This window comes from Brienomyrus brachyistius, chromosome 7, assembly GCF_023856365.1.
Source record: "Brienomyrus brachyistius isolate T26 chromosome 7, BBRACH_0.4, whole genome shotgun sequence".
Lineage (NCBI taxonomy): Eukaryota > Metazoa > Chordata > Actinopteri > Osteoglossiformes > Mormyridae > Brienomyrus > Brienomyrus brachyistius.
The window spans coordinates 24,032,418-24,058,800 of NC_064539.1; the positions used below are offsets into that span (position 1 = coordinate 24,032,418).

Consider the following 26,383-nt stretch of genomic DNA (forward strand, 5'->3'; position numbering starts at 1 on the left):
GACCATCTGACAAGGTACATCCTGCGCCTCTGCCACATTTTTATGGTGTTGATGGTGTTGTTCCTCCAGGACTGCACCATATTGCACTTACTATCTTACTCTAAATACTTTTCAACAAAACGCATAGCCCTTTTTCTGGTTTCCATCAAGCATCAATGTCCACCCAGCCCTGAACTAATATTCCAGACAAGACATCCATCCATCCATTTTCCAAACCGCTTACTCTACTAGGTCGCGGGGGGTCCGGAGCCTATCCCGGAAGCAATGGGCACGAGGCAGGGAACAACCCAGGATGGGGGGGCCAGCCCATCGCAGGGCACACTCACACACCATTCACTCACACATACACACCTACGGGCAATTTAGCAAGTCCAATTAGCCTCAGCATGTTTTTAGACTGTGGGGGGAAACCGGAGTACCCGGAAGAAACCCCACGACGACATGAGGAGAACATACAAACTCCACACACATGTAACCGAGATGGAGACTCGAACCCGGGTTCCAGAAGTGTGAGGCAACAGTGCTAACCACTGCACCACCATAATGCCCCCCAGACAAGGCATCTCACAAATAAAAATGCTTAGAAAATGGATCCAAGTACAGAGAAGATCCAAAATACCCAGCCCACCCTCAGTCTGATGCCTCTACCAGCTGGGTCACCTGACCACGATTATTCACCCATGGTTACGGACCTCCTTGATGGGGCCATTTTTGTGTATTCTTTACAACTTATTTGCCATTTTTATTTTAATCAAGACCATTTTCCAGGAGAACATCTCAGTCTTATGCCTTGAAGGGGTCTGTAAATGGCTACTCTGGGATTCCTTCTGTTTGGTGGTTCCCAAACCATTAGCCATTATAAATCACTTTTGGGTGGCTTACTTGGAAAAATTGTACTAACTAAATAAATTTTGTTGGCCAGCTCGAGTGATCAAATCACATTTTCTACTGACTTCGCTAGGCCCTCCTGATGTCAAAGTTCAGATGTTCCTAATATGTCGCATGTATTTGCTCCAACTCACATCGCTGAATCAGGGTATTCTGTGACAGTGGGGGGCTTCCTGAATGAGAATCATTCCGGGCTGCTTCTTTACTACTGTCGCACTTCGGTTTGTTTTGTGTCCTGATAATGAAAGGAGTGTGGGGGGGGGGGTTAAGCTCAACAACCTGGCAACATCACTGGAACCCTGGAGGATATCAATGCATCCCAAAAAAGGGGCGGTGGGGGGTGTAATACATAGAGACATGGGGCTGTGTTCCAACATCTTCCAATGCATAATGTAGCTTAATCCTCATCTTCTGCACAGATTCATCTTTAGTCCTGCAACCAGGCATGCCACCATCCCCTGGAACCTGTTTCCAAACACCGTCGGCAAGAATTTATGATGCACATTTAATAACAACTTATGCAGATGCAGATACTTGTCCTTGCACGAATGGAAAAACACCAGTTGCATCAGGATGGATGTTTCATGCAGTACATGCACTGAATGGTTGTCTCCAGCCATATTGCCTTGCGCCTACCGCTTAGACTCTGACACTCCAGAAGCAGGTGTAGGTGGGCAGACGTGGTGCAGTTGTCCCGAATGATCACTGCTTTTTGACTCATCTGTCTGTTTTTCTCCCAGCGAAGCAGGAAAAGTTTGTTTTTCTGCCTGGAAGGAGGCAGGATGTAGGTCGCTACAGCAAGCCCAAAGACTCAGGCCCCTAGGAATGCTTACTTTTTTTTTTGTTGTGTTACTTTTTGCTGTCTTGCTCTGAGACTTCTGACGAAAGACAAAGACAAAAGGGGGAGGGGACTCCCCATGTGGACATGTCCATCCCTGGCTCCTCCTACTTCATGCCCCTGCGTAGCATCTGATTGGCCGCAATGAGCATGACGCTGATGATGAACGCAATGGCGAAGGCACAAATTAGACTCTTCCGAACGCAGGTGTGCTTGACCTGTTGCATTGGGCTTGCTGCAGGGAAGATGAGAGGAAGGGAGGGAGTAAGAGAGGGAGAGAGCGAGAGAGATCTGAGACAAATGTGTCAGAGAGAGAATCCTCCCAAGATGTCTGCAGGTCCTGTGTGGCCTGAAAAAAATGTACAGGAAGTGACGGAAACAGGCAGACTGCTTACTGTCGATATCCACCTGACACTCTGGGCTGTCCATGTGGTTCTCCTCGGTCATAATGATGTTCTCGATGTCCTTCATGGTCAGATGGTCACAGAAGGTGTCATACAGGAGCCTCTTAAGTTCGTCCACTGTCAGCTTCTGCATGTCACACTGGGGGGGGGGGGCGGGGGGTAAATCATGGTGAGACTCACTACCTTGAAATGTTCACAGCCTGGACTCTACGTGCACAGGAGTCCCTGAATGTGGCCATGACTAGTATCCCATTTGCTATAAAAATATCAGCTATGTTTCACCTCCCTGTTAAGGCGGCAGCTTAAGTGTGTGATATCATGCCAATATTATATCACGCATGCTCAATAATCACCTGGGCTTCAGATGCTGGGTGAAATATTTGGATGCCAGTTTTTTGGCCCTACAACCCCAATTCCAAAAAGCTGAGACGTTGTGCAAATTGTAAATAACAGCAGAATGCAATAATATAGAAATCTCATAAACTCATATTTTATTCACAGCAGAACATATAAAACATATCAAACGTTTAGACATTTTGCTATTTCATGAAAAATATTGGCTCATTTTGAATTTCATGACAGAAACACGTCTCAAAAAAGTTGGGATGGGAGCAATAGGAGGCTGGAAAAGTTAGTTGTACAAAAACCCAATAGCTGGAGAAACAATTTGCAAATAATTAGGTCAACTGGAAACAGGTTGGTGACATGATTTGCAGTGTTTCTCAGTGGTAAAGATGGGCAGAGGGTCACCAATCCCCCCCCCAATACTGCGTTGACAAATAGTGAAGCAATTTCAGAAAAAAAGTTACTCAGTATAAAATTGCAAAGAGGTTGAAAATATCATCATCACATAATGTACATAATATAATCAAAAGATTCAGAGAATCCGGAGAAATCTCTGTGCGTAAGGGACAAGACCAAAAAAACCATACTGGATGCCTGTGATCTTCGGGCCCTTAGCCAGCAGTGCATCACAAATAGACATGATTCTGCAATGGAAATCACTAAATGGGCTCAGGAATATTTCCAGAAAACATTGTCAGTGAACACAATTCGCCCTGTTATCCGCTGATGCCAGTTAAAACTCTATCATTCAAAGAAGAAGCCGTGTTTGAACATGATCCAGAATCACTGACGGCTTATTTAAAAAGGATTGTGGCGAAGTAGAGAACTGTTCTGCGGTGAGATGAACCTAAATTTGAAATTCTTTTTGGAAACCAGGGGTGCCGTATCATCCGGACTAAAGAGGAGAAGGACCACCCAGTGTGTTATCTGCGCTCAGTTCAAAGGTCAGCATCTCTGATGTTGTGGGGGTGCATTAGTACATATGGCAGGGGCAGCTTGTATATCTGGAAAGGCAACATCAACGCTGAAAGGTATATCCAGGTTCTAGAGCAACATATGCTCCCATCCAGATGACATGTCTTTCAGGGAAGACCTTGCATTTTCCAACATGACAATGCCAAACCACACACTGCATTAATTACAACATCATGGCTTAGCAGAAGAAAGGTCTGGGTACTGAACTGTCCTGCCAGTGGTCAAGATCTTTCACCCACAGAGAACATCTGGTGCATCATAAAACTAAAATTATGACACAGAAGATCTAGGACAGTTGAGCAACTAGAATCCTATATCAGACAAGAATGGGACAACATTCCTCTCCCAAAACCCGAGCAACTGATCTCTTCAGTCGCCGGACGTTGACAGACTGTTGATAAAAGAAGAGGAGATGCCACACAGTGGTAAACATGGCCTTGTCCCAACTATTTTGAGACGTGTTGCTGCCATGACATTCAAAATGACCTTTTTTCTCTTAAAATGGTACATTTTCTCAGTTTAAACATTCAATATGTTTTCTATGTTTTGTTATGAATAAAATATGGGTTTATGAGATTTCCATATCATCGCATTCTATTTTTCTTTACAATTTGCACAACGTCTCAACTTTATTGGAATTGGGGTTGTATACGCATGTTCATTTTTGACCACAATTTGATAAGCAGATTAGCAGTATGGCTAAAATATTAATGCGATGCGTTCTGTGAACATCCAAAAGTTAGTAATCTGTATAAACTCAGCGTGTATTTATGTTTATTAAATTTGGTTAGCGAGGCACACCACATAATGCTGTTTTTGTGTACTATGGTTAGGTATACTTCAGTGCGATACGCACCGTAGTGGAGCACACCACATGGTACTGTTTTGGTGTACTATGGTTCGGTATACTTCAGTGCGATACGCACCGTAGTGGAGCACACCACATGATACTGTTTTGGTGTACTATGGTTCGGTATACTTCAGTGCGATACGCACCGTAGTGGAGCACACCATATGATACTGTTTTGGTGTACTATGGTTCGGTATACTTCAGTGTGATACGCACCGTAGCGGGACACACCACATGATACTGTTTTGGTGTACTATGGTTAGGTATACTTCAGTGCGATACGCACCGTAGTGGAGCACACCATATGATACTGTTTTGGTGTACTATGGTTCGGTATACTTCAGTGTGATACGCACCGTAGCGGGACACACCACATGATACTGTTTTGGTGTACTATGGTTCGGTATACTTCAGTGCGATACGCACTGTAGCGGGACACACCACATGATACTGTTTTGGTGTACTATGGTTCGGTATACTTCAGTGCGATACGCACCGTAGCGGGACACACCACATGATACTGTTTTGGTGTACTATGGTTCGGTATACTTCAGTGCGATACGCACCGTAGTGGGACACACCATATGATACTGATTTGATGTACTATGGTTAGGTATACTTCAATGCGATATGCACCGTAGTGGAGAACACCACATGATACTGTTTTGGTGTACTATGGTTTGGTATACTTCAGTGCGATATGCACCGTAGTGGAGAACACCACATGATACTGTTTTGGTGTACTATGGTTCGGTATACTTCAGTGCGATATGCACCATAGTGGAGAACACCACATGATACTGTTTTGGTGTACTATGGTTTGGTATACTCCAGTGCGATATGCACCGTAGTGGGACACACCACATGATACTGTTTTAGTGTACTATGGTTTGGTATACTTCAGTGTGAAATACACTGAAGTGGCTGTGATGAAAGGAACAGGCAGTTTCTCCATAGAGGGCTGGGTTGATATCACATTGGGAACATCTCAGCAGCTTCGACAACTTTTATAACAGGAGATCTTGTGGATAAACAAGGTATAAAGACGTCTGTGGTGTGGCAGTACTTTCTGCAGTTTAAAGTCTAACCCATTTGTTAAACATAAGGATATACATAATTTATATTGATTACTAACTTTTGCAACATAATATCGCCCAGCCCTACTTCAGGAGTTAAAATTCTTCACAGGAATCATTAATCATGCAGTCGCAAGTTTCCAAACAGGCCAGATCATTTTAGTAAACAATCATTACATACATCAGTAAATAAATGTGTTATACCATTTCATATTATAAATATGATACAGAGTCTCAATTCATTCTAAATGTCGTCACATGTAACATGAATTTAAAAACATAAATGCATATGCAAGCTGATTTATTTATTACTGGCTTATCACCCCTATACTCTTCTGTATACAAACTAACATAATAGAATTATTCAAAGGTTTTTTGAAGTTTTTTGTTACATGGTGTCTGTGCACGGAAATATAACACAGAGCTCATTAAAGCTTTGCTATTACATGAAATTATATCAAATTTATTAATATTCAGTGTGCATAACCATGTAATGACTATAAAGCTTTAATCGGAAAAATGCTAATAAAGTCAGGTCTGGTTGGTTATTCTATGACCGTTTCAAACAAGCTAACATGATTCTTTCAGGCACAAAAGATAATTGATTTTTTTCCTCTTAATAATGGTCCTGACTGCATCTCTCCTATGGTAATTTTAATTAGTACGCCTGGTTTATTATTGCAAAATAGAATTATCAAAGGGATATCTCTTCTCCCATGAAGGCGATATCTCATGAAAGTTCTAATTAAGTCCGGTAAAAAGCGAGGGAGAGCCTGAAAAGGGAACTTTGAGACGCTTACCTTCCAGAACACAGACTGAAAAGGGAATTTTGGAACATTTACCTTCCGGGACACAGAATCAAAGTCCAACCATTTTCCAGAACACTTAATCAAAGCCTGCTACCTTCCAGAACACACAATCAAAATCTGCTTACCATCCAGAAAACAAAGTCTCCATACCTTCCAGAATACAGAATCAAAGTCCGTTCCATGGAACTTGTCTGGCATTCCGGCTGCAGACAGCTTTGGTCCAAGAAGGGTGACAAATTCGTCAAAATCAACTTGGCCATCCCCTGAAAGTCATTATTAATTCAGACTTCAGTCTTCTCCGAAACATTCCTCATACCTCAAGCAGCAAGTGAATACAAAAATCATATCAGCAGTGCGTGGTAGTTCTAGATCATTTCAATCGGGGGTAGGGGGGGGGGGGGCAGATTGAGGCCAGTTGTTATATTGGAGGGTGCAGATGCATTTGACTTTAATGTCCTCCAAGTATTACACACACTAGTTTGCCAGCAGTATGAAACAAAAGACGATTTTGAAATCAATGTAATTTATTAAATGCTTTGCAGTTACTCATTTTGATTTCTTGTTTAGATTATCTTGCTTCCACGCGCTTGATTATTTTTTCTGTCATCAACTTTGCTTTTCTCTAATCGAAGCGACTCAACCACCCATCAAGAAAATATGCTTAGGTTTGTGTTCCCAGCCCACATATTTGAATGTAAACACTAATAATACTGATAATAATAATAATACATTTGCCTCAAACCGAAGTAGCATACGTATTTACGGGGGTCAAAGGGGGGGCTATGCATGTTGTCATGGGTGCACTGCCCCCCCATCCCCCAAACCGCCCCTACAGCAGTGTAGTGGTCTCCTCAGGTAATAAAGGCTGTTTTGCAGTGTTAGTGACACGAAACTGCTTCGGTTTCTCTCTTACCGGGTACTAGAAATTTCAGAATCTGAATCTGAATACGAATGAGGAGCTGCATGAACAACATACGCACACATACATGGGCGCATGCAAATACTGTCTCCAATCAAATATCTTTCTCATTATTTTAAAGAACAAACGCACAGATATTCAAGCAGCTTGTGAAATGACCCAGCAATTTCAATGTGAAAGATTGAATTGCTCACAAATATAATCATCGATTATCGAAAGATCGCAACGGGAAGCGTTAAAGGCTCACCGTCCATGTCCAGCCTCTGGATGATGACCTCCAGCTCCACCTCGTTGGGCATGTACCCCAGGGAGCGCATGGCCATGCCCAGCTCCTGCTTGGAGATGAAGCCGTTCCCATCTCGGTCAAACACCTTGAAGGCCTCTCGGATCTCTGTGGGGAGGGGCGGGGGAGCAGTGAGGGATGGGGGCATTTAGACCCTCATAGCCTGATGCACTAGAAGTTGACAGATGCAGCCTCGTTAATCCCACTGTCATTTTCAACTGGAAATGGGCCATCGGCTCAACAGTGCTGGCCCGAAATTGCTGGCACGATAAAAGTCGCGACTGGCAGATGGATTCCTACACTGTCATCTGCATCGCGTCCAAAGAAGCATAATTGTTTTCTCTCGGCTGAACGAAATAATTCACTGTCTCACTCCAAATCTCAGGATTTCAGGATAGCCCCATTTTTTAGACGATTTACCCTCTCCAGCAACAATACTTAAACCTTAACACGCAACAATATCAGAAGACAGGCATAAGCTGCCGGCCAGGTCTTTGGAACTGTTTTCTGTTCTTTGTGAGGCTGAGAGGATTTTTAAATCAGCGTGCTCAGAAGCAGTTATAGCGCTAATGAGGTCGCAACAGCTCGTCAAACAGGTTTTGTGTGGAAATAACTTCTAAGATATCCTTGTATTGAATAAAATACACAGATAAGAGATAATATGCAATAAATGCACATTAAAGTCAGGTCCATCATTTGTATTCACTCGAGCTTATTTGTCTGCGTGTCCTTTAATGACTGGAGTCGTGATCTAAATTGCGATCTCATTTTAGGGTACTAATCCCTTCTCCTCTACTTCTGTGTCCCATAGGTGACACGCCACGTTACAAAAGGCCATGTCGAGAGGACACAGGCCCTGCCGCCTGTGACATACCCAGGAAGAAAGTAAAACAAAACAACTAGGGAAAAAAAACCTGAAAGAAAGGATAAATTTATGTATTTTAGGATAAGATAGACTTCTGTCATGTAATCCCCAATAAGCAACACTTCACGGATAATCCATCAATAACCAGAACTCGCAAAGCGTCATTTGGTAAGAAAGCCGTCTATACGACTGCTGGATAATGGAACCCTGGACTTTCTAACAGAGTCTAAGGGGAGGAGCACCTAAACATAACTAACAAAACACCGACATCAATAATAAAGAGGGATAAATGTACTTAAAAGTCAGTCCTAATGGTTTTGGAGATTAATAAACCTGTGTTTGCTTTTATATAATCCTACTTAAATTCACAATTCCTTCCAAATGGGTGTAACCTCATTGTGTCTGTGCCTTCAGTAGTGTACTAGAAATTGCCTTGATTTCTGCATCCAAAACAGAGCATTAATAAAATTTTATAGAAGAATAAACTGCTTTATTTTGTAACTAATCTGTGTAATTTGAGTATCTGAGCAAATGTGCAAAAACACATCAAAAGAAGTGGCTTACCAATAAAAACATGTCTGGGTTTTTTATAAAGCCCTTATTATTGCACCATAGCTAATATTAAAAATCATTTAAATTCTTTGTCATGTTGTGTGGGAATCTGAACCAAAACACTCACACAGCCAGAGGTGAAGAGTACTGAAATGTGAAGTCATGGGTCAATTGTTACCCGCACAGCTCCGCTCAAGACTGTCATAACAATGGCCCCCTGGGGTCAATCCATCACCCACAATCCCCCTTGCCTCTGGCTCCCAGCAGAACCGCAGGAGAGGAAGGATTTTTGAGGCAGTTTTCAGCACGTTTCATCAGCTCTGCCTAAAGCACCATGGGTAACAGCTTTAGATGCACATCCCCATAGCCCTGACCCCCAGAACACCAGTGCAGCCAACACTTCAGGACCCTATCATCTGGTAAACAGTCATCAATGCGAGTGGACAGCGAGCACAGCTTAACCCAGTCAAACCACAGGACTGCCTCCCTCCCTGCAGCTCTGACATCATCAGCAGGAGCCGGGATTTAACAAAACAGTATACAATATTTTTTGTAAATCATGACCGTAATTCACTACAGTATACAGTATACTACAGCACCTTACAGAGCTCATTCAGACCATACTGTGTAATTAAACAAAAGCTGGGCAGCTTTGTCAGTGGCCAGAAAATCTAGTCATGTCAGAAACCATTCTCTCATATGAACCTGGCCTACATTGTACCTGAGCTCTATAATTCACATTATCAGGACAAAAAATGGTTTTAGCTCCTGTGAGTGTAACTGAATTCCGTCTGTTGTACAGGAAGTTGAAGCTTTTTGTGGCTACCCATTCTAATGATGTCCTTTTCCTAGGAACTGAGGTTGAAATATGTGCCTAGTGGCTTAGCTTCTGACCTAAAAACCACAAAACCATTCCAGAGGATCCTCCTGACTAGCACATACATACATAACATAATGTCCAAGATGCCCCAGCTCTGTGCTCTGTGTGGGCAGAGACCTCCAGGATCCTATCCATGATAAACAGAAGATGGATGGTAGAATTAAGAGCAGCAGAAACTCTAAAAAGTCTTCTGCCTCCCCAGTAATGTTTGGGTAAAAACAGGTCACCTGTGACTAGCAGGGATTTCCACGTGTCACGTTTGCTATCTGTTGAGCCGCGGTTAGCTTGGGTGTCACTCCTTACCTTTGTCTGCCAGGAGAGAGTGTGAATAGTGTCCCCTGTCTACAGTCTCTGAGCTGGCGGGCTGTCAGGCGCATGCTTTGCTTCACCTGCCCCCAGCTGGCTTGCGTGTTCCGGGGGCAGGCATTACGAATAAAGAGCAACTGGAGAGTCAGTGTAGAGGACAATGTGGCCCATCCCAGACAGGCACCCTCTCCTGGGTATACCTCAGCCTTGTCCCATATGCTGTCTGGGTCAGGCTCCAGGCATCCTTATCATCACTAGGGTAAGAGGTTAGAAGATGGATGGATGGATGGATGGATGGATGGATGGATGTCCGGATCCACTTCAGTCGAAGGTTTGCAATTGTGATGCCAAAATTCCGAGGTTCTGCCTAAATGATTTATCATATTTTTTATTTAAAAATGATGGTGAGCCTCTACACGGGTATGTACTGTGCCGGTTTTGATGAGATGTCTCCCTGGCGGAGAATTTTGAGTTACTTATTGGAAAACCCAAATACACATCTTTAATTCCTTCACCAGATGGGATGCTGTGTTTACACAGCGATATTGCCTCCACAGCCACCTGCTGCCCTGCCTCTCCTGTTTCATCTTGAAACCTCTTTTTTTCCCACGTTTCCTTTCCCTCGAAGGAGTGCAACCACTATATAAATATTTGAGTGCTTTGCAGATCAGTCCTGTGCGCTGCTGCTGGATTATCCGAGATGTCCTCGCCATGTCGAGGGAAATTGGATAACATCTTCACGGCCGAGCTAATCAACCGCATCCTCTGTGTAACCAAAAAAATGGACGATTTTAGTTCAAACAGATGTAGCTGAAAATATGGTATGAGTCTTTTCACAAAGCGCCAGAATATGTTTGGCATAGAAATCTCGCCTGGGGCGGTCGGCTCCCCTTAGCAACACGAGCTTCAAAGAATGCGGAAAGACGTTGGCAGACGTTTTCATCCCGCTCCCGTGAACGACAATCCAGGGCGGATGATTCAAGGACAATGTCAATTGCTGGCTTGCGGAGGCCATCTTCCTCCATTGTTGGACAGATAAACCCCTGACCGTGGAACTATTTTTACCAAAATGGGCTGCCGGTCCTTCTGTAAAACGGTCCTGTGCAGAGCCTTTGCTGACCCTGTGCAGCAGAATGACCGCTGGCGACTCGGCCACGGATGTGGGAAACCGTACAGCAGGGGAAACTCAATTTGAGCGTGTGTGCATGTCGGCGTGGGGCGAGGGGGACGTGACCTTCTCTTTTCACATGATCCAAGTTATTTAGCCCAACCCCCATGCAATATTCAGACCTGGAGCGGTCGCTAGCCATTTGGAGTTAAACATTCAACTTTGTGATCGACCTTTAAAAGAAAGAAAAAAAAAAACATCCTTTTTTTAGAACATGGATATAAACAACCACACAGACATACACACACTCCAAAGCTGGAAATCTTTTCCACCAAACTCAACATTCTCTTTGAAGATGGAAAAAAGGGCAGCCTGAAGCACCGCTATGACCACAACAAACCTCATGCTAAATGGGTGTTTTTTTTGTTTTTTTTTGCAGGAATAAACACAAACGTGTAAAATTTTAAGACCGGGATCTGTGCTAAATCAGTGCATGTATCTTTGCCGGTTTTTTTTGTTGCTGATGTCACAAAGAATGATTGACAAAGATATATCTGACACATATAATTTTTCTGAGACTCAAGTCTGTTTGATATAGCCACAATTTTTAAATATTATATTCTGCAAATAGCAGAAATTTTTTTACAAGTATATGCAATTGCAAGCCACAGGGAAAGATTATTTTTTGTAGTTCTGCTATAGACATCTGAAAATGCAACACGTGTCATTTAAATCTCACTCCTGTGCTGCTTGTATTACCGGAATGGGAAGCCGTGAAGAGTAATGGAAGCTGGGGGTGTTTTCCACGGGGTACTTCTGATAAGGAGCTTATGCTGAAACACCCGCTGGGTAACGGCAAGGAGGCCAAGTGCTGAACAGCCCTGGCCAGAGAGATGCTTATGGTGCCGGACGCCCACTGGCTTTTATTTACTTTATTATTGATTTTATTTTGTATTTAAGGTGACGGCTCGTATTTGCATTCTTTAAAAACTGTCCAATCCAGTGGCAGCTTTAATCCGTCCTCAGTGCCATGAACCTGTACAGCAGGAAGCGGGTTTTAACAAACCCCAGGAGGAACCTCCCAGGTTACCCCTTCAGGAGAGCAGGTGCTGTGCAGACACTGTTGGCTTCTGTGACCCTGCCACCTGTGGCCTGGAGGTGTAAGCGGCTCACTCTACGAGGGTGATATTATCAGGCATGGTGAACGAGCGTGGTGAACAAGTGTGGTAAATAAACATGGTGAACGGGCAGTAGCAATTTGTTCAGTAAAGAAATTAATAACCAGGATATTTTGGTAAACGTCTGACACTGCACAACAGATAAGCATGAAAAACTCAAATACATAGTTTATTCTGTACGTTTCTTTTGCTATAATAAAAAATGACTATATCTAGATGACTACCATATCTTATATAGTGTCGTGTGTGCGTGTGGTTTTTCTTTTCCAGAATTACACTGTAAGAAGAACATTGCTAATTAGCTCTATGTTTGAAGCCTCATCTCATCTTTAGATTTCTCCAGGCTGGAAAAACAATTTTAGTTCACTGTTTAGCCTCAAGACCTAAGCCTAAAATTGTAAATTGTGTGTGCGTTACCCCATCTACAGCGTGCAGATCCAGCCCAATGTTAGATAGTATTACCACCTCATTAGATAAAATTAATCAAGCCTTTGAAAACTTTAGCCTGCTTAACTTTTCAGCTAACGCGTGAGGTCAGCTTTGTCTTGGGTCTAACGTCACTCATTCGTGACATCATTCTGCTTGAGATCTTTATGTGTGACATCATCGACAGATATATCTGCTGCCCTCCTCCTACTAAACAACGTTTAAGATTCAGACTGTTACACCTTTATACTCGTCATATTTTTAATATATATTTTTTGTCCTGGCACAGATAGAAGACGCCATTAGCCAGACAAACGTGACATCTCTCAGACTCTTACCGTTGCCGGAACAGTCCTCGGCGAGCGAGCGGGCAATTCATGTTCCGCCATAAATTACCTCACCGTTTCTCTGACACGCCGTTTGTTTACCTCATTAGTGTAATGTCAGTTCCCTATTTATTAATTCCCTGGAAGTATGACGGAAGGCGTCACTCCGCTTTATACCAAACGACCCGGTGTGACAGCTTAACGAGGGTGAATGCGAGCGTTAGCGAGGTTTTTTTAAGGACACGCTCAATCAAAACTGGCATGAAGTTCAGTCGCTCATTTATCTGCCGCGCGACGCGATGTGCCACACGCGGCTGACTGACTTTAACTTGCGCACAAACCACCAGACGCAGAGACTCTCATCCCGTCTGCATACCTGCAAGCAAAAGGTCTGCACCATGCACCCCCCTGCTATTTCTCTTGTGTTTTTATGCCCCCAGACACACATACCATCTCACACATTTATACCATATAATCTCAGGGAACTCTCTGCAGTCCCCACAGTCAGATGGGCATCCCATAACTATTGGTTATGGACAACCTGGTATTTGTTTAATCCATAAAAGAATCTCTAAAACAGTCCCAGGTCACCTGTCATTATACTTGATTGACTGTATAATGTAGCTTTAAAGTATAATACCCCCTGCTGATACAGGCCATTGTGCACATTAACTATGTTTCATTTTGCTGAACGCTTGACTTTCAACTGATTTTAAAACCAGAAACCATAGAAGAATGTTCTACTCTCTGATACTGACCAATACATATGTGAGATCTCTGTGATTTGGCCTGGGTATGAATGTCAAATGTACGCATGTTCATCACCATCTGGCATCGTCATCATCACGATACGATGAATATTTCAGCAGTAATAAATGCTCCCATTTTGAAATATCCAGCCCTGTAAATGTAAGATGGCTGCTGAATCCAGGTAGCTTTTTAAATTAGATGAAATTCCCCCCCCCCCGACCCTGCCGGCCCACTCAGTGCTGCCTCTCCTCATTCCCATCAACCCCTCCTCGTTTTCACCCGAGACACCAGCACTGCTCACCCGCACCTGGAGCACCTCTGCACTTACTGAGTGGTACCCCTGTGGAAAAATCAATTACCCCTCCACATGACAGTTGCCAAAACTACCTGTTTTTTTGAGCCGGAATTGGTGGTTTACAAACCGCAAAGTCCGTCGCCCCTCCCACTCCTTGTCACCATCTCACCCGTTACCGCGTGACCTGGCATCTGCAGCCGAGTGCCGGCTACTGTCTCTGTGACAGCCTGCCTGCTTGGAGTACATACAGCTCCCGCTGCCCCTAGTGGCCGGATCGAGGGGGGGGGCATGCAGCCTTCGCCATGCTGCCGTCCGCCAGCTCCTCTTTCCTTTATTCCTCTCCCTTTCATTTGGCCTCACAATAAAACATTTAACTGCATGGGGAACTTGTTTCCTGTTCACTTGGCTGAAATGATCCTGTTTAGTTACGACTCAATGGCGAGCCATTTAAAGATAAAAAAAATCCCTGAAGATGGAAAGTTATGTCACATTCCAGAAAATGCTGGATAACAAGCATGGATCAGTATTTGTTAATATGATCCTGCAAGTTTATCTTCCCCGGGGGGAAAAGTTAACTGGGCAGAAACCACATGGATACATGGTTTAACAACAGTGTTTGTTTTTTTATTACAGCTCAGCCAAAATCAGTGTGCTGTCTCTGACCATTGGTCTATAGGAGTATTGTTTCGTCACTCTCCTTCTCAGGCACTGACCGGAGCGATGTCCTTGAGCTTTTTGTCTATTGTTTTCAGTGGGGCCATCGAGCCGAAGGATAGGCTTATCGACCTTCCCAGACGAGGGATTGGTTGGCCATTCGCAATGCCGCAATAAGTGCGAGCGTGCAAGTTCTGATGCTTCCCCGGGGAAGGAGAACGGGTCAAAAATCTCTGCCTGCGGGACTGAGGAAAGAAGATGCCCAAGTTGACTGCTGCAGCTACCATGCCCAATACGGGAGGATACCCTGGGGCAGACCCAGGACAAGCTGGATGGATTGTATCTCTCGGTTGGCCTGGGAACGCCTTGGCATTCCCCTGGAGGAGCTGGAGGAGGTGGCTGGTGAGGGAGGTCTGGGCATCTCTGCATAGACTTCTGCCCCCACGACCTGACCCCGGATAAGCAGTAAGGGATGAATGGATGGATGGATATAAAGTTTTACTCATCTTGTTACTTTAAACGACAGTAGCTTTCCTGGGTATTGCTAGGTATTACTTTGGCAGTATATTAAGTAGGTAAGAGATAACAGTAAAGCTATTGTTAGCTTGGTTATCCCTTGATACAATACTTGACACGAGGCTGTATTTGACTTACAGTATTCTACTAGAGTCACTGAAGCTTAACCAATACAATCAAGACCCTCAGGCAAATTTAAAAAAAGCACTGCTACTGTATCCTGACCAGGATCAACAGACAGACAGCTGATGGATAGATGGATGGATGGACATTCCTGGGAGAGTTTAATCATACATTGTATTGGCTATTAGGTTTTTTTCCCCACATCGGCGGATCAGTGTTCCCCTAACCTCTCCCCAATCCCCCCCCCCCCCCCCCAGCTATTTGGAGTCTTGCTGTTTTTCCTCCACCAGACAATCTAAGGACACTAATCAGCCAATCTCCGAACCCACAACCACCGAAATCAGGCGTGCTGCATGTAGCACAAAGAGGAGATTTGAAGCCCAGTTATTACACAAGGATTGTAGGAAACCGACATATATCCTTGTCTGACTTCTTATAAAAGGAGAAAAAAGCAGATTTGCTGCACCACAGAGTTTCTGAGGGAGATCTCCACTCATGATTTTCGACCGCTAAGGACATATTTAACCCAACTCGCCACTCATCAAGGTGATTTCAACTTTCAATCAAGCCTTGGTGTGTAAGACTCGCTAGAACTGCAATGGTCTCCAGGAGCAGAGTTAATAAACATGATAAATATGTGGCCCTCAATCCTATAAATGAATGCAAACATATTTTAAACAGGTTAAGATGTTAGGAATAAAATAATGGTGCTACAAACCAAAAAGATTATAACTGGTGTATAGAAAACGCGAGAACCAATTAGATTCTGGTCTCTGGAAGGAGCCCTGCTGTGTAACTGATATAACAAGATTATTAGCTTGAATTATCCCGGTGAAATATCCCACCACAAAACAATGTATTGTTTTTAGAAAAAGGCATCATCTAGTCAACTCCTTCTTAAGAGAGATATTTATTGGTTACACAGGACCGGCACATGGTTCCCAGAACTGTGGGCACTCCGCAAGAGATATCAAGAATGTCAGTCCTCCTCCCTTGGTTCTGGATGGCCAGCAGGTTGCAGTGCACAGCCGGATGTGGAGCTAACCAGCAAATAAGCTACAGGGTAGAGCAGGAGAGGGGAACCAGTGCAATGCGAGCAGTCAGAAAATCACGAAATGTACACTGGAACTAAAAAGGAGATGAACCCCAACAAGGTCTACTGTATGACTAAGCAGAGCGACAGAAATCTTCCAAATAAGACATGATATTTAATACTGAAAAACAAGAATCCTTGCCAGACTGTCTATATTGGCAGCTGAGTTTGTCTGCATGTCAGGAGGTAGATTATGGATGATATTCATGACAACTGCAACCATTTTGTCCTGTCGCCCCTTGGCAGGACTGGAGGAGACATAACACTTATTCCCCATAACATACTGTAGTATAACAAAAACTATAACTGTCCAGATCATTAGAGTCAATGAGGCAGTTCATATTGGCCCTTTAGCGATCAGGAACGATGGCAGGATTGACTAAGAACTGCACTGATACAGAAAAATGTGATCGAACTTTTCCCCTTCTGAGAAAGTCAGTGTTCACAGAACCACATCTGGTTGCGCTTAACATTTAATAATAAAAAAGGGTAACGGATGTACTGTATATGCATACATTTATAGAGACACGATACTGCAGAGGTATGTAGTACTGCGATCCATCTATCCATCAGGAAATCCATGCAAGCAGCAGAACATGTGACTCCCATGCATAGGGGCAAGGGTGGAAATCGAACTCACAAGCACGCCGCCCTAAAACAGAGATGCTGGAAGATATTTTAGTCGCAGGCACCTTACAAAGCTCTGCATCGTCTTTCCAGAATTCTCCTCTCCAGCATCATCCTCACTGTCATATACTTAATCATCACCATAGCCTTTGGGAAGAATGACATCAAACACTGAGACTGTAGATAAACAGACATGCACAGTCTTCAGACACAAGGGATCAGTGCGGAATTTTAGTCCATCAGTACAAAACTAATAAGGGATAAACTGTTATTACAGCATGGCATGGTGTGATCTACATTGGGGTTTTACAAACCTAGAGACTTAATTGACCAAAAAAAAACAAAGAAACAAATAAGCACCATGTGGGGGTCTAACAAAGGCAGGCAAGTAGAACACAAGAGCTAAAGCAGGGAGAAGAATAGGAACCAAAGCAGTAAAGCAGGGAACAAAACATACATCTCAATAGGAGCAAACACAGCAAACTGGAGCTAAAAAGGAATAACCATAATGACCAACTGAGGAACAGAATGAGGGCAAGTCCATAAATACACAGATAGGGCTACATGAGAGGCAAGTGCAGACCATAACAATTAAAAAAATGCTAGGGCTAGGAACAAGAGACAGGTGAGCATTATTAACAAATACTTAAGGGTTCAAACAGTAGGAGATACCAGGATAACAAGAGTTACAAGACTGTGGCACAAGCAGGAATAACCAAATGTACAAAATAAATCACCAAGCAGAAATACACCAATACATAGAAGTATATCAAGAACCAGAAATGTAAAACTTACAAACATGGTGAGACTGATCTCTAGTTAGTGTCAAACCCATGACCAATGGGAAGCCAGGATGACACAGGCACCCACTTAGCCCATTAAGCCACCAAGCAGCCAAGGGGACAATGGAACACACTAGGAGCTAATAACGGGATGGCCAGTGACACCTGCTGGCCAAACTGGGAACTGACATACCAAAGGTGACCGAACAGGGACCATTTCCAACATTAAATGATCTTTAACTACAGGAGAATGTGGTGTGCTGAGATAGCTGTGGGGTGGGGCTAAATATCTGGCAGAAACCCAGAGAACTACTCAGTCTATAGAGACAGCCTTTACAGTAGAGATGGATAAGAGATCACAGATCAGAGGTTAGGGATCCATGCCCTAAAGGTCACGGGTTCAAATTGAGGTGGTGTGTGGCTCAGTGAGTGAAGGTGCTGTGCTTGTGAGTGCAAGGTTGTGGTTTTAAATCCCGTGATCAACAGAGTGATGTTACCATCGGGTCCTTGAGAAAGACCCTTTACGCCTGACTTAAAATCAGAGACTAAAATTCAGAATTGTTTTCAAGTTTAGAAGACATTCCTGTCTAGTTCTTTGCAAACTGACTATGACTAAAGAAATATCTCTTTCCTATAAAAACTTGACAGTATAATGGCTATAGTAATGGTTAGGGGCTCGTTTTTATAAATGTTATTATTACAATGTCCATCCAATCATCTACATCATCGTCAGTGTCATAGTCATCATTTTGTTAATCGCCGTAATTAGTGACTGTGAGGTTTTTAGTAGGCAGGAGATTGTCACGTATCCAATTGGCTGTGAAATCCTTCACATAAAAGCTGAAAATAAAAACTAAAAAAAACAAAAAGAAATCACGGCGACGTTCCCTGGGAAACCGACACTTCGCCGCTGGTGAATCACTTCAGCCTGTTTCACTCCTCGCTGGGCTGCGTGCGCCTCTCACACCTGCACGCACTCTGCTGCGTAATTCCTCTCCTCCTCCTGCTGATTGATGGATCACTGCTCCTTGCTCGCACCCCGCAAGGGGTCTTACTCCGTGTCCTTTCTCTCACTGTCCAAAGTCGAAGGTGATTTCATTTCTAGGGGCCTAATTGATGGATTTGCAGTTACATTGATGTATAACTGTGTCCCCAGCTCTGGACCCTTCCCTGTAAGTGTGTGTTTTTCCAGTTTAAGGAAATTCTCATCAAAACTGCTTTGTCCCAGCTTTTTGTTCACAGATGTGCATCACTTGTCCTGTTCCTGACTGGTTTGAGAACTATCTTTGTTCCTGGATCCAGGATTTTATGGCCTGATTCAAAGGTGAGGAGGCCCAAAAAAAGATGGCGAAACAGCAGTCCTCCAGGTAAGAGTGTGGACAGCACTACGTCAAGCCAGTGCTAAAAGGAGTGAAACGTCCCTGGCTCAGCACTGGCCTTTCACTGCAGAATAGTGCCTATCGTCTGAGAGTTTCTCCAAAAGCTGAGAAAAAACGGTGCACTTTGCACATGCACATTCTGTTGTAGGGTTTAGTGATGGGACAGCCCTTCCCTGCTTTAGTGTTTTCAGTGGGATCCCGACGGTAGTACAAGAATAAGATCTCAGGGATGGCGGCGTAACCAGTCGCGCGCCATGAGCAGCTGTCTAAGGAGGGACCAGTGACTCATCGCGAAACGCTGTTGACATGCCGCGGTCAGCCTGCTGGAAATGCCACGCTTTCCCAGCGACCGGGGCCATCGTACAGCTGTACTCTGTGTACCGAGAAATCAGAGCTGGCATTTTTCAGCAGGATTTGATTTAGCAGAGTCACGTATGAGACGCCACAATTTATCATGATGATGAAAATGGGAAGTGCGACTCGGACACCGAGCCCGTCGGACCCACAGAGCTGCCAACAGACTTGGCATCAGGGGTCCATGCAGCCAGACAATTGAATTTATTTGGTTTCTCAGAACCCAGTGAACGAAACATAATCCGGGTAAAACACAACCTGGGCTAAAGGTATTAATTCTCCTTCAAACTTTCCTTTTAAATGAAATTTATTATTATCATAATATTGTTCTTTTACTTGACAAATAAAACACAATGAAATAAAACACAGAGCATTATTATTGAGTCAAGGCTCTGTGTAAAATATTGAAACATACATTCGATTGGTCAATGACCGGCGAATGGAAACACTGAGAAAGTTTGACCAGTACTCCTTAGAAAGCTTTAACTGAAATTAGAAATTGTGTAGCAAGTATAACACAGGGGCCCACAGCCCAGAAAGCCTTCAGTGTGTTTTACTGTGCTGTTTTTCAGATTTTTCCTTACACATCAGGCCACAGTACTCTTTATATGATATAAACACACATCATAAATACACATGTGAATCCTCACACACTATATGTATGTAGGTGTATGTGTATTGTGTCTCTATATAAACATACTACAATTTGAATAATGTGCATCCATTTTGATTTCAGTCTTATTACAATGACCTTCAATTAGCTGTAACTCAATATTCCTCTTAGCATTGTTGTTATCAGCAGTAATTGCCCCCCTCCCCCGGTGAGGGATATGTTTGACGACCCAGCCATCTCCCACGTTAAACAGACATAATCTGTGACTGTTTTTTTTCACAATAAATTACTTGAGGCCAGCCAGCATGGTTGGGGGGGGGGGGGGGCGTTCAAATTATGTTACTGTAATTCAGAAAAAATTAGCCTAAAACGAATTACACTCTTAAATTAATCACTTGATATTTATTGGTCTTACTTTCCCCTCTTGTAGGTATTATGGGGTTTGGGATTTAAAAAAAAATACAAAGCAGAGACACTACCTTTAAAAGGCCATATTTTTCTTAAAATGTCAAGCTTGGGAAGGACTTTGAGTTAGTGACAGTGAGATTTAGATCGTAGACTTTCTTTAAACTTTTTCAAAATCAGTGCAGAGACAGTAACTGCCGGTTGTTGCTATTTTAGCAAGTATTTGCCAAAATTATCCCTTCAGGATTGACAAGACTAAAACTTAAAATTAATATGAGGCCAAAAATATTGGCACCCCCGGCAGTTTCTTCTGATTATGCACCGGTTATCCCACAAAAACTCTTGATGTTACAAATGTTTCAGTGTTAATACGCAAATTACTTTATTTCCATTAGAACGACAACAAAAACAATCTGGGGGAAATAAGCCAAATATAAACTTATTTCACAGACAACTCCAAAAATTATACTGACAAAATTATTGGCACCCCACACTTAATATTTGTTAGCACAGCCTTTGGGAAGAATAAGAGTAAGGAAGTGCTTCCTGCAGTCAACAATGAGCTTCTCACACTTCTCTACTGGAAGTCTGGCCCCCTCATTTTTTGCGCACTGCCTCTGCCAGCCACATTTGATGGCTGTCTTCTCCCAAATGCTCTTCCCAGGTCTCTCCACAGGTGTCCTATGGGATTTCGATCAGGACTCAATGCTCACCACTTCAAAAGCACTTAGTTTGAAACTAGTTCTGGGTACTTTTGAAGTGCATTTTGGATCATTGTCCGACTGGAAAACCAATGACCTTTGACAGAAATCAAACTTGCTGACACAAGGTCCAGCATTGCTGTCCAAACTGCCTTGGTAATCTTTTGATATCATCGCGCCCTTCACAGCTTCAAAGCAACCAGTGCCAGAGCTGGCAAAGTAACCCCAGATCATCCATGAACTTCCTCCACATCTGACAGCAGGGATACTATCCTTTTCTTTGAAGGCTTCCATTTGTTTTCGGAAAACCTTATTTATGCATGTTATATCTTTCAGCAACAAGCTCTAATTTGGTCTCAACTCGTTCTCTCAGAAGGGTTTTAGCTTGTTCAAGGGTATTTTGTTTAACTCCAGTCTAGCTGGTTAATTCCAGTCTAGCTGGCTAACTCCAGTCTAGCTTATTTATGTCTCTTTGTCAGCATTGAGGTCCTCCTAGGTCTTCTACCAGAAAGCCCCTTTTCACAGAGACGTGCCAGATAGTTAGGGTTGAAGCTGTTGTACCTTGTGTCAAAAGTTCAGCTTGAATCTGATTGGCAGTCGATTAAGGTTCTTTCTCCATCATCTGGGCAATCCTGAACTAATGTGATGCACAGTGGCCACTGAAATGTTATGGTCTCTGGAGAAAGACATGTGGCCATGGAATTATGCACACTTGTCTACGATTTTCTTTCTCACCTCCTCAGACAATTCTCTACTGTTCCTCTTCCTCAGATGAAGTTTTCTCCACTTAAACTGCTTTAATACGCGACTTTTTTAATTGCCAGCACCATTAGCTTTATGTAAAAATGTACTGCTTGAAATATAATTATTTCTTATTACTTATATCAGGTGCCAATAACTGTCAGTACAACTTTGGGGGTTTTGTTCGGAATGAGATTAGGCTTTTTCACAGATTTTTTTCTCATGGTTCTACACAGACCTACGATAACAGCAAAACACTTATAATGGCAACATGTTTGCGAAGGAATTGTTGCATTATCTGTAAAACTGCAGGGGTGACTGTGTATAAACCCCTACAGTGTGTTTCAGCTTTTCGCTTCTGTCTACAGACACAACCACATAAACACACACACACACACACACACACACACACACACACACACACACACACACACACACACACACACACATAGGTTTGTAATTATACCCTCCATTCCATATGACTCTCCATTCATTTATCTGGAGGAAAACTCTAATCCCGACATGACGACCCTAACCCCTACCCAGCCCTAACCTTACCCATCATTAACCAAACAAAATACGAGACTTTTGCCATTTTTGATTGCATTCATAGATCTTTATGCGGACCTGAAAATGGTCTCCACAAAGTCAAAATAACAGGTTTTTATCACATTGTGGAGGACATTTGGTCCCCACAATGTAATACAAACCTAATCCAGATACACACACACAAACACACAGGTTTGTAGTCATATCTTTGTGGGGGCCGTCCATTCATTTCTATGGGCATAACTCTAGTCCCAACAATGACGACCTGAACCCCCACTCCTCCCTAACCGTAACCGTAAGCAACCAAACAAAACAGAAGATTTTTGGCGTTCTTTGGTCCCCACAATGTAGGCACAATGGTTTCATCCTTATTTTTGACTTCCACACCAAAGTATATATTTATATACACGTCGGGCCCAGAGGTTAATGAACTGGCCATCAGAACCCCCCCCCCCCCCCCCCCCATAACAGTAAGAGATAGCGGTTCCATTTAGGGTTATCATCTTTGAATCTTTCAGGAACTGGGGTTCCCTCTTAATCCAGAGAAGAAGCTTTGGAATTAAACCTCCCCAAGAGGATGTGTAAATCCCAGTGTGTTCCTCTCCACTAATAAACTCACATCCTCAGTCAGCATGTGAACTGATAGTTTCCGGCACATTCTGGATCACTCTAGCTCTGACTGGAAAAGAAACCCGTTAATAGCAGATACGGTACCGCTTCCTGCATTAGAATTTACTGCTGTAGCCTGTTGAATTAGTAGGCTACGTGAATCGCTTTTTTTCTGTGGCAGCTTAGCAGGCAATTATATTAAACAAACTATTAAAACACGGTAAAACTTCTTAAAAGCTGATACTAAACAACACATTACATTAATATTAACATTTTATGAAAATACATTTGACCCCCAAATAGTAGGTGACACATAGAGAAATATAATTGAAATACACACTTTAAGAAGGCTATATATTCCATGGGAATATATGGAAGGGAATATATTCCATTAAAAAAACGTAGACTCCATAGATTATTTAACTATATCTATATACCAACAGATCGATACCTATTTTTTCAAGAAAATGTAGGTGCAAACACCAAGGGACACGCTGAGTTTCATATCTTGAAATGTTTCTGGAAAAAAAGCCTATTTCGAAGATCTGTAGTAAAATTTCAATTAATCATCTAAGTGCAGAATCAGATTTACTGCGTGTTTATCAATATACATATAATTTGCATTACTGCTCCCTCCATACCTGACTACATTTAAACGTGCCAGTTCTGTAACTGCCATACATATTTTTCACATGCGCATAGGTCTGTCTGATTCACTTTGATATTGATTCCTTTGCGCAATATGTTTATTAATTTATTTTTTATTTGAGGAGGGATAAGTTTCTTCAGCAAAGTGCACAGTTCATTTATGTTCAGTAGCCTATTTACACGCCTAATTTCAAGGAAACATTTCTTTTTCATATTTGTAAAGGGAAGCTGTTTGCCATTTGTAGGCTACAGTGCTCTGTAGTATTTTAGGAGCCTAAATGCGAAAATTAGGCAGATGTTTTGCTTATGTATATTTCCGTTACCGGATAATAACATGGAAAGATTCCCGTTTCTGACTAAATATGCCAAAACGCTGCCCTTTCTCTAACCGAAAGTACAACGTGAGTGTAACACTTCGATTTTGACTGAAGTGCTCTGACTGTAGCCTATAGCAGGGAAAAAAACAACCATACTGTAAATTAATAGGAATATACAATGTGTTTTAAGATTATAGCTACTGATTTCTGCGCTGTGAACGTATATGAGTGTATATTGTTGTGTATTGACTGTGTAAATATTGCACATCAAGAGTAAAATGGCCCATCTCACGTCTGTTGAATACATAATCAGAAAGCAACGGTCTGTTGAATCAACATGCAGAAGCGTTGCTAAATGCACACCATCTTAACCCATTGTTGCGTTCCAAGTTCCTGTTTCCCCCGCACTCTCCAGTTAAGTATTGCAAAGGCGCCAGTAATTTCGTCCAACTTACTGACACTTGCATCGATTAAAATTTTAGCCTCATTTGATGAGATTGAAATATTTTGTTCATCAGTTTTGCTTTGCTTTTATATTGTAATTATATATTTCAGACATAAATTTTATGCTGATACACAAAATTCCTTCGTCTGTTCATCTTGAAGAACAACCGTAAATACATCGTAAAATAGACAAATAGTGCGCGATTTGTTGAGAGTTGCAAAATTAAAGCGAGATATCCCTCCCCGCCTCGTTTCTCGTGGATGTAACCAAAATGAACTAGTTGTAGAAGTCTTTTTGCCTGCATCGAGTTCTGAGTAAATCTCCCAGACGCACAAATAGCCTGCATGAATGCGGATCGGGTCGGAGTGGAGCTTTCCGTGGTGCTGAACACCAGAGGTCTTATCATTCTGTCTGCACAAATGAATTCTTCGTAATTAATTAACGTCAATACCTGCATTGCTGCCACTCGCTACACCCTCAGTCCAACCCCTTGATATTAACAGGTGTCCATCGCTATCTGGGCGTTGAATGTATGTCAGTGCTTTTCAAGTTGGAGACGCATTGCACTACTATATATTTTGACGCCTTTGATGCATGTCAGCGTGATCTTTGCTACGGTCGCTGTATTTTCGCATCAAAATAAACGGATCACCGCAGAAGGACTTACCTTCTAGTTCGTCCTCGGGAAGGGTAACAGGGGTCCGGTACGCAAGGATGTCTGGTATAGTGCAAAGGCCCCTGTACATTAACGTGGAAGTCACGGCGCGCACTGGCATTTCTGCGGGAGAAAACCAACAGCGATGCGGAGATCTTCATATAGCACGCTTCACTTAGCACAACTTTGGAATACTCCACTTGTGGGCAAGGTTTCGGAAGCTCAAGTAAACAGCATTAAGCCTGTTTCCAGCCTTTGGTTTGATATTTGTTATTTTATTTATTGGTGTCAACGGAAAAAAAGCTTCTCCCAGTGATAGAGGACAGACAGTAGAAGGTGGCACTGTCTTAAGTTCAAGGCGTACAATAACTGGTTCAGTCGGACGCGCACTTCAGCATAGCAGACGCATACCTGCGATATATAAGGTTACATGCTCACTGGTACTTACTGAAGATATTGCTCAAACTTTCAAACTCAATGCAAATTACCGCACAAGTACAAGCATCGTGCATTATTGCGCTACTGAATTACCGCCGGCTTTATTGCCTTTCCCCCAGTGAAAAATCCGAAGCGCGTATTTCACGGCGGTTCCATAGGCAGGAGGCTCGCCAGTCGCAGTCTTTCTTCATAAAAGAGACGGGTTCTTAATCGATCCCAAGATCACTGTGTGAATGTCGACTATTTTTGTTCTATATTTCATAATTTGCGCTCCATTTTACTTCGAAAACGTTATTTTGCACGTCTTCGCGGCTTCTGATCGCCACATCCTATGTAAAGCGATTATTGATTTAAATCCTACAGGTAGTATAGTGCCCAGCTACGATCGCATGGAGAAAGACGTTGTTTTTCTTCTCAAATGGCTCCCATCACAGAGGATCGCCTTTCTCATTTTGTCGCAAGTCAGTGCTTTCCTCGTCAAATAAAAACTGGCTAAGATTTAAGCGAAGTTTCCTGCTTGTAAATTGTTAATTGTACCAGACGTTCCAGCAGTCTGCCTGTATCCTTCCAAGCCCTTCTAAAGTGATGACAGTGGATTGCGGTTAGGAGGAGAGCCGTTCCTCCGTCTCCCCCTCCTCCGTTCCTCCCCAGGTAAAGGAAC

At 42.9% G+C, this 26,383-nt stretch overlaps 1 protein-coding gene across 1 annotated transcript; it reads right to left on the reverse strand.

Moving 5' to 3' along the window:
* Positions 1 to 1,152: 1,152 nt before the first annotated feature.
* Positions 1,153 to 26,383, reverse strand: cabp7b (calcium binding protein 7b). The gene is made up of 5 exons (XM_049020003.1): positions 25,297 to 26,383; positions 7,352 to 7,495; positions 6,336 to 6,448; positions 2,122 to 2,269; positions 1,153 to 1,961 (listed from the first exon to the last, which is right to left on the reverse strand). Exons 1-5 carry the CDS (start codon positions 25,403 to 25,405, stop codon positions 1,834 to 1,836), a joined length of 642 nt encoding a protein of 213 aa, XP_048875960.1. The 5' UTR covers positions 25,406 to 26,383; the 3' UTR covers positions 1,153 to 1,833.